Source organism: Podarcis raffonei, chromosome 11 (genome assembly GCF_027172205.1).
Source record: "Podarcis raffonei isolate rPodRaf1 chromosome 11, rPodRaf1.pri, whole genome shotgun sequence".
In the NCBI taxonomy this organism is placed as follows: domain Eukaryota; kingdom Metazoa; phylum Chordata; class Lepidosauria; order Squamata; family Lacertidae; genus Podarcis; species Podarcis raffonei.
The window spans coordinates 10,394,701-10,407,846 of record NC_070612.1 but is presented as its reverse complement, the minus strand read 5'-3'; the positions used below and the strand labels follow the sequence as shown (position 1 = coordinate 10,407,846).

The window sequence follows — 13,146 nt, the reverse complement described above, 5'->3', positions numbered from 1 at the left end:
TCCTCTGAACTAAGCCCTACTGCATTTGATCAGGCTTTATCCCAAGGAAGTCTGCACACTATTGCAGGTTCAAGAGTGCAATTCTAAACACACCTGCTTGGACAAAGCCAAGCCAGGGAGACTTACTTCCAAGCAAAAGTGGTTAGGATTGAGGTGTCAGTGTTGTTATTTGTGTGTGTGTGTGTGTGTGTGTTTTTAAAAAAGCACATTTTTGTTTATTTACTGCTAATTGCTGTCTGTTGCACAGACCCAGGGGAATTTGGAAAAAGTGGGCATATATCTGGCAACACCAGAGCTGTTTGGAAAGAATGGTTAAGGGCCTGCCATTTGGTTTCCGGTAAAGATGCTAGGATAAATCTATTAGCAGGAGTTTAAACATCCAGCCGGCTGTTGCCAGGGCCTCATTTTCAGTTAGTGGAGTGATATATTTATTCATTAGCAAGTGTTGACATAAGGTAGCAAAACTGTGTGTAAACAGAAAAAAAAGCCACAGAATGTGAACGTGCCGTTTTGAAAGGAAAAGTTCTCTGTATCGGCCAATGGGAAGTGATTAATGGACCCGGTCGGAAATGAAAAGGCCCCCCCTCCTTTAAGTCCGCTTGGCAGTTGAACTCTGAATATTGTCGCACGTGGAGCATGGAGACAAAAATACTCCATAAGTCTGTCATTACAGGTGGTTATTACAACCTCTGACTCCCATTTGACTTCCTGTTTAATCAAGGCCATTGTGAGGATTGAGAGAGTGAGCAAAAGAGAAGTCAGTTGGTCTGTATATCATTTCTGTGTTCTGTGATTTTTCCCTCTCACTTTGCTAAAACTGTTGTTTAAATACTGTTTGCTTGAGCCTCAGTAGACAAGAGTAGTCCTGGTGCTTCAGCTGGAGCAATTTGGGGACAGTGCAGATTGGAACGCACTGTGTTTTGGAGTGGCACAACATTCTTCATCAGTGCAATTTCTCTGTTTGCTGATAGAGCAACTGTACTAATGAAAACATTGATTGTTGCCTTAGGATGAGGAACCTCTGGTCTTCCAGATGTTTTGCGGCTTACAGCTCCAGTCATCCCTGTTCATTGGCCATGCTGCCTGGAGCTAGATGGGAGCTGGAGCCACAACAAGATGTGGAAGGGCCACAGGTTCCCCATTCTCTGCTGTTGGGTGCCTTGCTTCCAAACTGGTGCTTAGGAATGCAAAACTCTTTCCCCCAGCCCTGCTCTTGGTAATATCACCTTGACAACAAGCCGCTGTGCTTGCAGCACCAACATGCCTGCGTAGTTAGATTATTTGAATTGCCTTTGCTTGCGAAAGGGTGTTCCTCGTGGATGTCTCCCAAAGCCATTCTAAACAGGAATGCAGAAAACTTCAGAGCAACCTAATAAGATATGCAGATGTGTACTGTTAGTCCAGTTTTTCCAAAGAGGTTATGTGAGGCAGAGCAGAGGATCTGCAAAGCTATAGGCAATGGATGTTAAGTCAATACATGTTGAACAGCAGGAGTTTTGGTGCAGGGAAGAGAGAGACTGGTGCCATGTGTACCACCAAATGATGGTTCAGAGTTCCAATTTCTGAGCTGCAAAGGTGAAGATCTTGAGAACTATATGCAGTCGTACCTCCGTTTACGTAACCCTCTGGTTACGTAAACTTCGGGATGCACGCCCGGCAAACCCGGAAGTATTTTACCAGGTTTCGGTGCAGAAGCGGTCCTCAGGTTGCGGAAACCTCGGGATCTGACCAGATCTCCGGAACGGATCCCGTCTGCAACCGGAGGTACCACTGTATATTCTATACTAGTTACTCTAGAATTGATGGCTGGTAGCTGGAAATGTGGGCAGCTGACTTCAACTTACAGTTGAAGTTGTTTTGGCCTACAACTCCCATGATCCCTAGCTAACAGGACCAGTGATCAGGGATGATGGGAATTGTAGTCCAAAACATCTGGAGGGCCAAAGGTTGGGGGTGCCTGATGTAGAGCATGCATGTCACAGAGACACTTGCAAACTGTATATGTACATCAGAGAAAAACAACATGTGTGTTACCTATCTGCTTTAATTTATCTTACCATCTATCATGGTTGCAGCTGCCCTTCCAGTTAGTCCTGGGTGATGCTCATGGCAATCCCATTTTATCCTCCCAGCAGCCCTGTGAAGGGTAGATGATTACACTGAGAAATGATGGCTGACCCAAGACCCACCCAGTTTGCTTGCTTGAGTAGGGATAGACACTCTGGGCGTCCGGTCCAGGTTCAGATCTCTTTCGCCTGCCACACCATGCTCTTCCAAGGAGAAACTATAGAGCGGGAATCATGATTATAATTTGTTTTAGTGCTTAGAAGAGCTGAATCGGATATTGGCATGTGTTGCATTTTAATCAACCCACGATAATAATAATAATAATAATAATAATAATAATAATAATAATAATAATAAATAATAATAATAATGGTGGTTTTGTGGATGCTCTATATGTGGAGCAATGACCAAGCCTAGGTATTTATGAAAGCCAACATCACCTTCACATAAAGCACTCTTATGCCACTTTATAACAGTTGTGGAGAATTTGAAGAACTGTAGTTTGGGAAGAGGGATGGGAATAATACACAGCAGTTCCCAGGATCCTTTGGAGAAGCCATGACTGTTAAAGTGGTCTGAGAGTGCTTTGAATGTACGGTGTGGAACTGGTGTTGAGTTTTAAAAACACCCAAAATATCCTTATCCTGTGTGTGAGGGAGTTGTAATTTTTTGCTGGCTTCATTCTGGGCCCTTTGCTCATTTATCCTTTATGTCTCCTAGGTTTTTGGAGACCCCTTTGTCCACATTCCTACCTGCTCCATGCCCTTTCCCCACTTTAGCTTCGGAAAATCCTCTCCCTTCCCTTGTTTTCCTAGAGGTTCCCAAATTGCAATGTGATCTCTGGTACTGAAAGGGGCATCTCAAGCCTCCAATCATATCATGACAGTATTAAATCAAACTGCTAATTCTGAAGCATCAGGTTGGGAGAAACTGGGAAGGACTGTAGCTCAGTGGGCATACTTTACATGCAGAAGCTCCCAGGTTGAGTCCCTGGTGTCTCCAGGTAAGGCTTGGAAAACCACCTGCTCTGAAATCCTGGAGAGCTTCTGCCAATCAGTTCAGATAATACTGAGCTAGATGAACCAGCAGTCTGTCTTCATTTAAGGCATACTCCCTGTCTGAGGTTTTCGGGAAGGGCCATAGCCCAGTGGCAGAGCATCTGTCAGGAATGCAGAAGGTCCCATCTTGATCTCCAGGTGGGGCTGGGAGAGGCTCTGCAGTTATGAAATCTTGCAGAGCAGTTGCCGGTAGTCAAATATTGAGCTAGATGGACCATAGGGTCTGATTCAGCATAAGGCATCTTCCTATGTTCTGCCACACTGGTTTTAAAGCAACAGATGTCCCACTGTTGAGCTGGGTTTGGAAATCCTACAAGACGGGTGGAGGAACCTGCGCCCCACACTTGCTGGGCTTCAGCTTCCATCAGTGTGGCCACTAAGTGGTCAGGGAATGGGGGAGATAGAGCTCATCAGCACCTCCAAGGCCACGTAGTCTTCACCCCTGAGCTACAGTTTGAGACTTGGCCATCATTCTGTCCCTTCCCTCCATACGTTCAGTAGCTCCCTTCTGCTTTTTCATACTCTTTGCATGGGTCTAGCTCTATGTTATCTGGGCTGTACTACTTCAGGTTGCCAAGGGAGGTTCATGCGGTGGAGAGTGGAGCATTCCGCCATGTCAGTTACCGCCGCTACCCCCAGGTCTGACCTGGTGCAGCCCAGGCTCCAGCTCATACCTGGAGTGAGAATTAGGGCCATCTCAAGAATGAAGCATTTGAAGTAGAGCAAGAGGCAAAGCGTTGATGTCTCATTAAAAAAATAAAACAAGAGGCTGTTTCCTTAGAACGCTGAAAACACTGTACATTTAGAAAGTGTATAGTATACAGTATTTCACAAGTAACTCAATTTCCTGTCTGCCCCATTGTTTTCAGTTTGATTAAGTATATCCTGTTAAACTGTATATTCCTGTTCAGGGTTATACTTGACTCTGATAAAATGAGATTACACAGTCGCATACGCACACATACACGTGTTCCTGCTCTTATTTTTTTCAGGAGTGAGTTCTTGGAAAAACAACTTGGAGGGATGGGTAGAGAGGGGTTGAAGGCAAAGACTCTATGTGTTTTTACATGTGTCCATCGCTGTGCTGCAGCTATTGCGTGTCCTAACTTCATGTAGCCATAGGTCATGTTGACAGTTTGCTAGCTTGTCTTGAGGTTGGGTGCATCCTTAGATCGGCTTTTGATTTCCTTTATTTCTCTCCTGGACTTGAACCGCTTAGATTTGGATTTATGTCTATGAGCTGGGCTCCAGTTTTCCTCAGGCCCTGGTGGTGTGGGAAATGGTTGAGAATATGTGACTTCTAGACTTTTTTCACCCTCCTCTCCTAGAGCAGATCAAACTTTGTTTTGTTTGTTTGTTTTGTTTCTTAAAAAACAAAACCACAGAAACTCTTGAGTTTTCATTGCCAGGAACTTGAAAATTCTCTCCCCAACACTTGTTTTTCCATAAGACTCTTTTAAAATGACATTACATAACAGTTTGTAGTAGGGTAGCCATGTTGCATCAAAAACAACATAGTCTTGTGGCACCTTAAAGACTAACAATTTTATTATAGCATACGTTTTCATGGATTCATCTGATGGAGCCTTTTCTACTGGTTGTCAGACATAGTTTGCCCAGACAAAGTATTGCAAAGGCTGGTCATCATTTGGAAGATTCCTAATGAAATAATATGGAAACAAGGACAATTTTTGTATTTTTTGAAAGGAATGTCTTTGGCAAAATGCCCCCCAGTTCTTCTTCAGTTTTGCATTGTCAACTCACTGCCTTAACGCAAATCAGTAGTGCGCCAGTGAAAACTCCTTTTTGATCTTGAGCTTTGGCTTAAACATGGCAAGATGGATATTTCAATAACCAGTGACCAGCCAGAAAAGAAAACCAGCCAAACAAAAGAAGGGATGAGGGGAAGAGAAGACTATTCCAGCCAGTCTGTAATCTTGTGCTCATTGACTAATGTGATTAAGTGGCAGAGTGGAGCCTAGACATGGGTGATGAGTTAGGCTGGATGTATCATGAAGAATTGCAGTGTCTCTGTGCAGACAATTAGTAATAACTTCCTGCTAAACGCTCTGGAATGTGCTTCATTTGGCTGGAGACATTGTTTGCTGTGTGCCTTTCTCTCTCTCTTTTTGAAGTGGTACGTCATGCTTGTTTCTTAATTCATTTCCCTTTTCTCTTGCAGCAAGTTGTCCAGACTCTGTGCCTTCCTCCACTGAGACAGGGGGAACTAATTATCTGGCCCCTGGGGGGCTTTCAGGTAAGAAACAGGATTTCATTCTACCCTTGCTGTTGTACATTTCATAAACGTTTAGCAAGACTTAACATTCTGATCCGGCAGATGTCTGTCACTGTGGTTTGCCCTGTCGTGGCTGAAGTGGTACCCATCTCTTCTCTTGTGTTAACTGGTAGGACAGATCCAGACAAACACAGCCTGTTCTGTTCCCCTCTCATGAATGCAGTCATGGAGATGTTGGGAACTCGGTTGTCTGAAAAGCTCCAGCAGTTGCAGGACCTTGTTTGCTGGCAGGCACCAGATGCCTTGAACTAGTTCAGCAGCAGAAAAGTCAGATGTGTGCTTGCAAAAAATCTAGATTTTTGAATCCAACCTCAGTTGCGGTTCCATCAAAGGATACAATCAAGACTGATAATAACTATTTTATGGACCTGTTGTGCAAAGGGCTGAAGAGCCATTTCATATTTTCGGTGGTCAGCATCCAGTTCCTAGGTGTCCCCGTGATCGGTTGCCACAGATTTTCTGTGCACAGGGGCCTTGCATGCAGAAGGCTCCATGTTCCTGACATAGAGTTGCAGAGTTGAAAGGGGTAATGGGGGTCATCTAGTCCAACCCCCTGCAATGAAGGAATCTCTTTGTCCAATGTGGGTCCATCTTCAGGGGTGGGTGGGAAATGCTCCTGCCTAAAACCCTAAAGCAAATTTTTGGTCTCCAGATGTTTGTGGACTACAATTCCCATCACCCCTAACTAGCAGGACCAATGGTCAAGGGTGGTGGGGACTGTAGTCCACAAACACTGCGCTACAGAGCTGCTGTCACTCTGTGTAGACAGTACGGAGCTTGATGGACCAATGGTCTGACTCTGTGTATGGCAGCTTCCTTTATACTTTTGTACCAGCAATTATTATTAAGTGTGTAGGTCTTTGCTGATGGTAGCTGGCAACTTGATAGCCATAGTGCCTTTACACGCAAGATTCTCCTGCAGTGTGGAGCATTTCTTCTTGATTTGGCACCATGCAACAGTTTTGTGTGATGCTGTAGCATTTGACACATGGTGTTGAATAGTCCCAGGGCAGAGTGTTTCCTGGCTGCGCTGACACCAGTCACCTTTCCCTCGCATTATCTTTCTGGCCCAACAACCTCGCTGTCAACCCCCGTCGTTAAAAGAGCTGGTTGTGATCCTAGACAAAGACTGCTGCTAGGCTGGCAGCTGCAACACAGCAGTTAGCTGAGGGCATTGTCTGACTATGTGATTTATGCACCGAGAGTTAAATTATATACTGTCCACTGCATGGGTGTGCCAGAGCAGGCTCCTGCTCCCCCAACCAAAGGTTGCAAGTTTGGGCTGGCATTTCAGTGATTCTGGTTGGGCTGTAAGACATTTTGGTGGCCCAGAACTCTAGGGAATGGGAATGGCTGGGTCTCTTGCAAAAAGACTTGTTAAAAGAGCATTATGAGGCACCTGGTTTGGAGAGCTGTTGTCCCTCAAAGATCCCTTTGACTTCTAACTTGCCTGTAATGTTTATGGCCGCAATCCTGAGCTTAAGCTCCAGGGGCTTGAACCTTGATTTTACTCAGACCAGCTTCTTTCAGAGCTGTCTTGTGCTTCCTTTTTTTTTTGCTGCTTGTGTAGTTCTGTTCCTTGAGATACCCCTAATTTTGTGTGTGTTTTTGCTAATGCCCCAAAAATACCTGTCTGGGCTTGTGAACCTTTCGGAAGACAAATATTCCTTGGCCAAGGAGTCCCGGCTTGATTTATGGTTTGTGGAATGGTTCTGCTCCTCCGCTCATTAGCCCTAGACCGGAATGTCAGAAATATGTCAGCTATCTGGTGGTGAGTGTGTATATGGTGCGTGTGCCTTTCTCTCCAGGAATTGCAAGCAGCATGGCTATATTTAAGTGAGACTTGTTCGCTTTCCTTTTAGCGTAATACATACCCTGCCTGTGTGTCATTTGAGAGGGGAGTATTCTGTTTGTTCAAAGGGCCCTAATGAGAATTAATCAAATGAGCAGGAGGAGAGGGAAAAGAGAGAGAAGTGGGGGCACTTGCAGGTTAGCCTTTGTTTTTCCTTCCTTGAAAAAAGAGAGCAACTTGTGGTTCTAGTTTTTCAGCAGGGCCTCCTTCTGCAAAAAGCTGAACATCATATGTAGGGGTGGGGGGCAAAACGAGAAGAAAGAAAGAATCCGTACAACACAAGAAGGATGCTAGGTGGTTTCAAAGAAACAGAAAAACATGCGTGAGTACGCGAGGGGGGGGTGCGGTTTAGTTTCTCAGGATACCACATGAAATAAGCAAAGGACGTACTAGCTTTTAAAGGGAGACTCTTTTTGAAAGCGTTTGCGCATTGATAACATCTTGGTCTGTCTAGTCTGCTGCTGAAAGGGAGGGAAGGTGGGGGGGGTGTTATGGGGCTGCAGGAAATAACATCGCCTGCCTGGTGGTGGAATGCTTTCTTAGTGGGGCTCACTAGGTAATGCAGGGGGAAAGTGGAAAACGGGTGCTTTCAGTGAGGTTTCCAGTTGCCGTCTTCCCCACTCGAAGCCTCACTGAACTAGATCTTATCCCTCTATAATTTTGGGGTGGGTGGGTGTTGGCGACTTCTGAGTTTTTTTAGCATGCCAGAGAGCCAAGTTCCCACTCTAAAAAGGGAATCCGTAAAAAAATAAAATAAAAAATGTGTGTGTTGTTGTTTTTTTAACTGCACATTTTGTAGATATTTACAGTTTAATGAGGAGGGGAAGGGAGTGCTTTAAGTCAAAACGGAAATGGCGAGCTCTGAAGCAGAAGCTGAATACCTGCTGCACGAAGGAGCATTTGTTCTGAATTTTGCCTGATTTTCTACTAAATCCACTGGAAATCTCGAAGTGTGCCTCTGAAAATTCCCTAGCAGGAGGAGGTGACTGCAGTCAAAAAGGCAAAAGGGGGAAAACACTAGTATCTAGGCATAGCTAAGCGTTTTAAAAGTCCAGTCAGGAAATTTTAGCACATGCTTGACTCCCACCCATTGCAAACATTAAGGTTTAAAGGTGCTTAACTTTGGATTGGGGCCCAAGGTTTGGAGCAGCTCATCAAAGCTAACTTTCTCTTCCCTTTGCACAGTTGAGATGTGTTGCTAGAGAGCGTATTTGAACAGGGCTTTTCGTGAGCTATTATCAGGGGCATTTAGGGTACTTTACGTTTATCTGCAGTAGTAATAACTTCTCTAGGTTTAAGTAGGGGATGGTTCGCTGAAAAGCACACATATTCTTCCTTTTTCCTATTGCCTTCCATGAATGAGCTAGGCCAGTTGCCTTCTGACTTTATCCCAAACAATTACGAAATGGGTTGTCAGAATCATCTGTTTGTTTGCTTATTTGTTATTAAATGTATGTTCTCCTTCCTCCCAAAGGAGCTCTGTTGCTCTCAACACACAAACCAAACAAACCTACCTGCCATGACTTTCTCTCTCTCTTTCAAATTCTTACACACACATCACATAGGCTTTCTGTCTCTCTCGCACACAGACCATGTCTACGTACCCCCTCTCTTTCTCTCATATGTATACACAAACCTACCTCCCGTTTTTTACTCTAATCCGTCATCTTGGCACCATGAGATATATATGGTGACCCGTCTACAGAACCTTTCACTGCTATGTGACTTAACTTTTCAAATGGTAAGATGTAAGATGACAAGTATTGTCCCAGCACAGACAAGCCTTCAGCTTTTCCTGGGCAGCTTCACATGCCTTTAAAAGGTGTACATCTGAGATGATCTGAATGCCACATTGAGCATTATGGCGAACAGAGTAGGTTCAGGCAGGGCAGACGAAAGCAAGTCCTTTTTTAGGTGAAGAAACGGCAGTATACAGAGCACATGGTCAACTTACGGAATTCATTATGGGAACTTATGGCATTCATTTGCAGCAATGGCCACTAGCTTAGAAGGCTTGCAAGAAAAAAAAGCATTTGACAAGTTCACGAAGAACAAGATTCTCCATAGCTATTAGCTGTATGAACTGGTTCAGCGAGAGTGTATCTCTGCACATCAGAAGTGCAGCTGTTGGCTTCATACCTTGCTTGTGAACTTTTCAGAGGCCTTACCAGTGCTGATGGCAGAATGTTGGGAGCAGATGGATCTGATCTAGCAATGCCGTTCTTGTTTTTGTTTCTTTACTTGGTCCTACCTTCCCAGAATGTTTTTCAATGGTGCACACGATAGACCTCTTTAGGCATCACCCCTCATGTAATCTTCCTTCACATGTGTAGCCCTGCCCCGCTCTTGGGGGGGGGGGTGGTCACCGCTCCTGCGGCTTTCCACCTGCAGATTTTTCTTCTCCCTATGTGATCTAGAACTTTAATCTCCTAGGGCGTTAAATATTCCAGGGAGCCAGTGACTTGATTCTGTTAGCAAAGAAGGAAGTTCCTTGCTTCAGAAATTCAGGGGCAGCACTAAGGATGTGAGGGAGGGGGCATTATGCACCCCAACTTGTTGTGGTGGCGGTGGAGGAATAACATGGGGAAAGGGACATTAGCCTCACTTTTAGCAGTTCCATATTTGTCATGTGAAACTGTTGAAATCAATGAACCAATGAGGTTAATCTGGAGCGCGATTATTGAAATTGTAATGCCAAAGCAACTATTTTGTGGGTGCTTGCAATGCAGAGTGGCTGGGGAAAACCAGCCAGGTGGGCGGGGTATAAATAATAAACTATTATTATTATTATTATTATTATTATTATTATTATTATGCCCATGGGCACACTGTTTTCCTAAAAACATGGCCCCAGAGTCCTCTTCCACATCCAACATGGAAATGATTCTGGCTCTGCAGTAGGGCATGCATGGTGTCTGTTCCCGAAGTGCACTCTACACTGTTTTTTAGGAGACTATTAAACATTTTTTTAGCCAGCTCTCCCTCTCCCCCAGGAGTTGCCAGAATTCCCATCCAAACCCCAAAAAAATAATTATGTTGAGAAGGTGCTGCTGGGTGTTTTGCTTCAAGGGGAGCATCTTAAAACAGTTGGAAGGCAAATGGTGCATTTTACATACACATATGAATGTATGCCTAGCTTTTGCCTGAAGAATGCAAGAAGGGCCTGGCTGTTTTCCTTTAAGGGATGCCTTTCAGAGCTACAAATACTCCTGCAGTTCTGTTTCATGTGGCTAAAACTACTCTCCCTGATGAATGGCGAAGGTGTGGGGGGAACGCGCACTGCCCAGAGGATGTGGGAGGGTGACCATCATGGAAGGATGAGAGAAATTCATGGGAGAGAGCGAGAAAAGCAGGGTGGGGATGGAGAGAGACAGACGCCGCTGCCCAAAGTGTTTCCCCCTTGAAAATAACCAATCTGACTCTCTCTTTCACTTGCTGTGTTTGCTGTTTTTCTTCCTGGCTTGGACTGAGCTGTGGCGGTTCCAGCTAATGAATGAGGCTCAGTTCAGGGTGGGAGGAAGCCTGTGAGCCTGGAGCCAGTGACTTGATTCTTTTGGCAAAGGAAGAAAAAGAGAGAGAGAGGGAGACAGAAATATATATATATATTCATATTCTGGATTTGAAAACTTAATCCTGTGGGGGTCTTCACAAAGGAACTGGTTCCACCAGAAGTGACCTTTAATTCACTCTGCGCTGCCCTTTCATGTCATGTGTGGTGTTCAGAGGAAAAAAAGGATGAGAAGGCCGGGCCGTTGTAGGGAGGGAAAGAAACTAGGTAGGTTGGCCAAATTTTCTGGGACCTAGTTTAACTATGTTTTTTTAGGAACGTTCCCCCTCCTTAAAGGAGGATCTTCCCAAAGGTTAAAACCTGAACAGGGAAACTTAGGAGTAAACATGTGGCTTGGATCGATTTCCGCCCTCCCCAACTTGCCTCTCAGTTAATCCTCCTCTCCTGAGGCAAAAAAAAAACCCACCACCACTCCCTGGTTTTCTCTTTCCCCCACCTTCTCCATAGGTCTTTTGTCCATCTCACTCTGTGACTCTCCTGCCCATTTGTTGTCTACCCTTTTGGGCAGAGATGAAGATTCATGTTTCTTTTGCAGTAAATAAACTTTGGGTGGGTTCCTAGGGGGACACATAATAATAATAATAATAATAATAATAATAATAATAATAATAATAAAATTTATTTATACCCCGCCCTCCCCAGCCTAGACCAGGCTCAGGGTGGGTAACAACCGATATAAAAACAAATTGATTGAAATACAACTTAAAAAACAAGATTAAAATACAACATTAAAATGCAGCCTCATTTCAATGGAAACTCAAATCAAAAACGTTTTTGGGGGGATGAAAACGTCAAGTCTTCACCAAGGCGAACTATCTAGACTTGGTCCTACATGGGCCAGAAAAAATGGTGGGGGTGGTCAAAGAAGCCAGACATCTGATAACTGAAGGTCTCTGGTCCCAGCCTGCAAACAGAAGTGATGCTGAGGCACAGCCATTTTTGCTAAGGCCGTTCATAGAATCACAGAACAGTAGAGTTGGAGGGCGCCCTGAGGGTCATCCAGTCCAACCCCCTGCAATGCACGACTCTGCAGCTGCCCCAGACGGGGATTGAACCTGCAACCTTGGAGTTATCAGCACCACACTCTGACCAACTGAGCTGTCTAGGCTAAACATCCATGTTGGAACTGGGTCGGCGATTGAGGCAGAATCCCATTTCTGTATCATTAGGAGGATACGGATTACTTTTGGAGTAAGTTTTGACGAGCAAGCTGCCTGTTTCGTGTGAGGTTATTTGTTTGTTTGAATGCCAAGCTCTTGTTTTGAGCTTAGGCCAGCACCTTCACCTTGGCTGGAGACGTTTTCTTGGTAGGTATGGCTGCATATTCTGAACGGCACCAGAAGTTATAAGTTATATGTTGCATTTAACCCGATGTAATGTGAGAGAGGAAGTGGGAGGCGAGTTGGGGACGGAGGGAGGAGGTGGGAACTAATCTACCTTTCAGTAAAGAGAGGCAAAAGGTGTTTGTCGCAGTTTACTGGATTAGTCACATGGGTGATCCTACCCCAAAAGAGATCCTGTTATGAACAGGGAGATGATGTCACCTGAGGGCGATTTGAGAGTGAGGGTGAGTGAGTTCAATGGAAATGAATAACCAAACAGTGAGAATGAGAAAGAAGAAGAAAATCACTAAAAAGAGGTGTTTGGGGGTGTTCTTTTTTAAGCACTACGAAAACTGCAGTTTGGGCTCAGCTCTACGTATCTTGAAAGTTTGCACCTGTTTGTGTCAACGGAAGCTTTGGTCTCGAACAGTCATACTGTTTCTATTTCCGTTTTAAGGCAGATATTAGATTGTGCAAGTAAACTAGCCATAACATGAAGAGGTGTGACAGTCAAATGCACCCCACACACCCGTCTGCATGAGAACAGGCCTTGTGTTATTTAACACATATGTTAAATTCTACTTCAGTTCACCTTTTTACTACAAAAAGCTCTGAAGGAAAAGCTGGTGGCCATTTCATTGTGAAATAGCAAACGGCCCTGGTATGTTTCACTATGCCTTTTGATCCTCGCTGGTATCTGTGTCAGCTACGGAGAGGCGGAACGTAAAAAGAAAATAACCCAGAAACCCTTCACAATGGCAGGACCTGGTTTTGCTAGTGGCCAAATTTATCTTCTCTCCCATTTCCCTGCAAGTTAGGCGATAAGGAGAGCAGGTCTCCTGTCGAAGAGGGAAATTTGGAAAGTGACACTCGCAAAGCGCATACCTGTGGAAATCCCCTCTTTGATGCAAGAGTCTTGTTCTGTTCTGCATCTGACTACCCAACAGTTTAAAATTGTGCATGGTGTTATTGAGGGCAAATAA

The 13,146-nt window shown here is 44.6% G+C and overlaps 1 protein-coding gene across 3 annotated transcripts in view; it reads left to right on the top strand.

Moving 5' to 3' along the window:
• SMAD7 (SMAD family member 7) overlaps positions 1-13,146 on the top strand; it is a 49,978-nt gene that overhangs the window by 6,584 nt on the left and 30,248 nt on the right. For all 3 annotated transcript variants that reach the window (XM_053408260.1, XM_053408259.1, XM_053408261.1), the window contains one exon: positions 5,308-5,382. In XM_053408260.1, the coding sequence (XP_053264235.1) occupies positions 5,308-5,382 (75 nt within the window). The remainder of the gene's footprint in view (positions 1-5,307; positions 5,383-13,146) is intronic.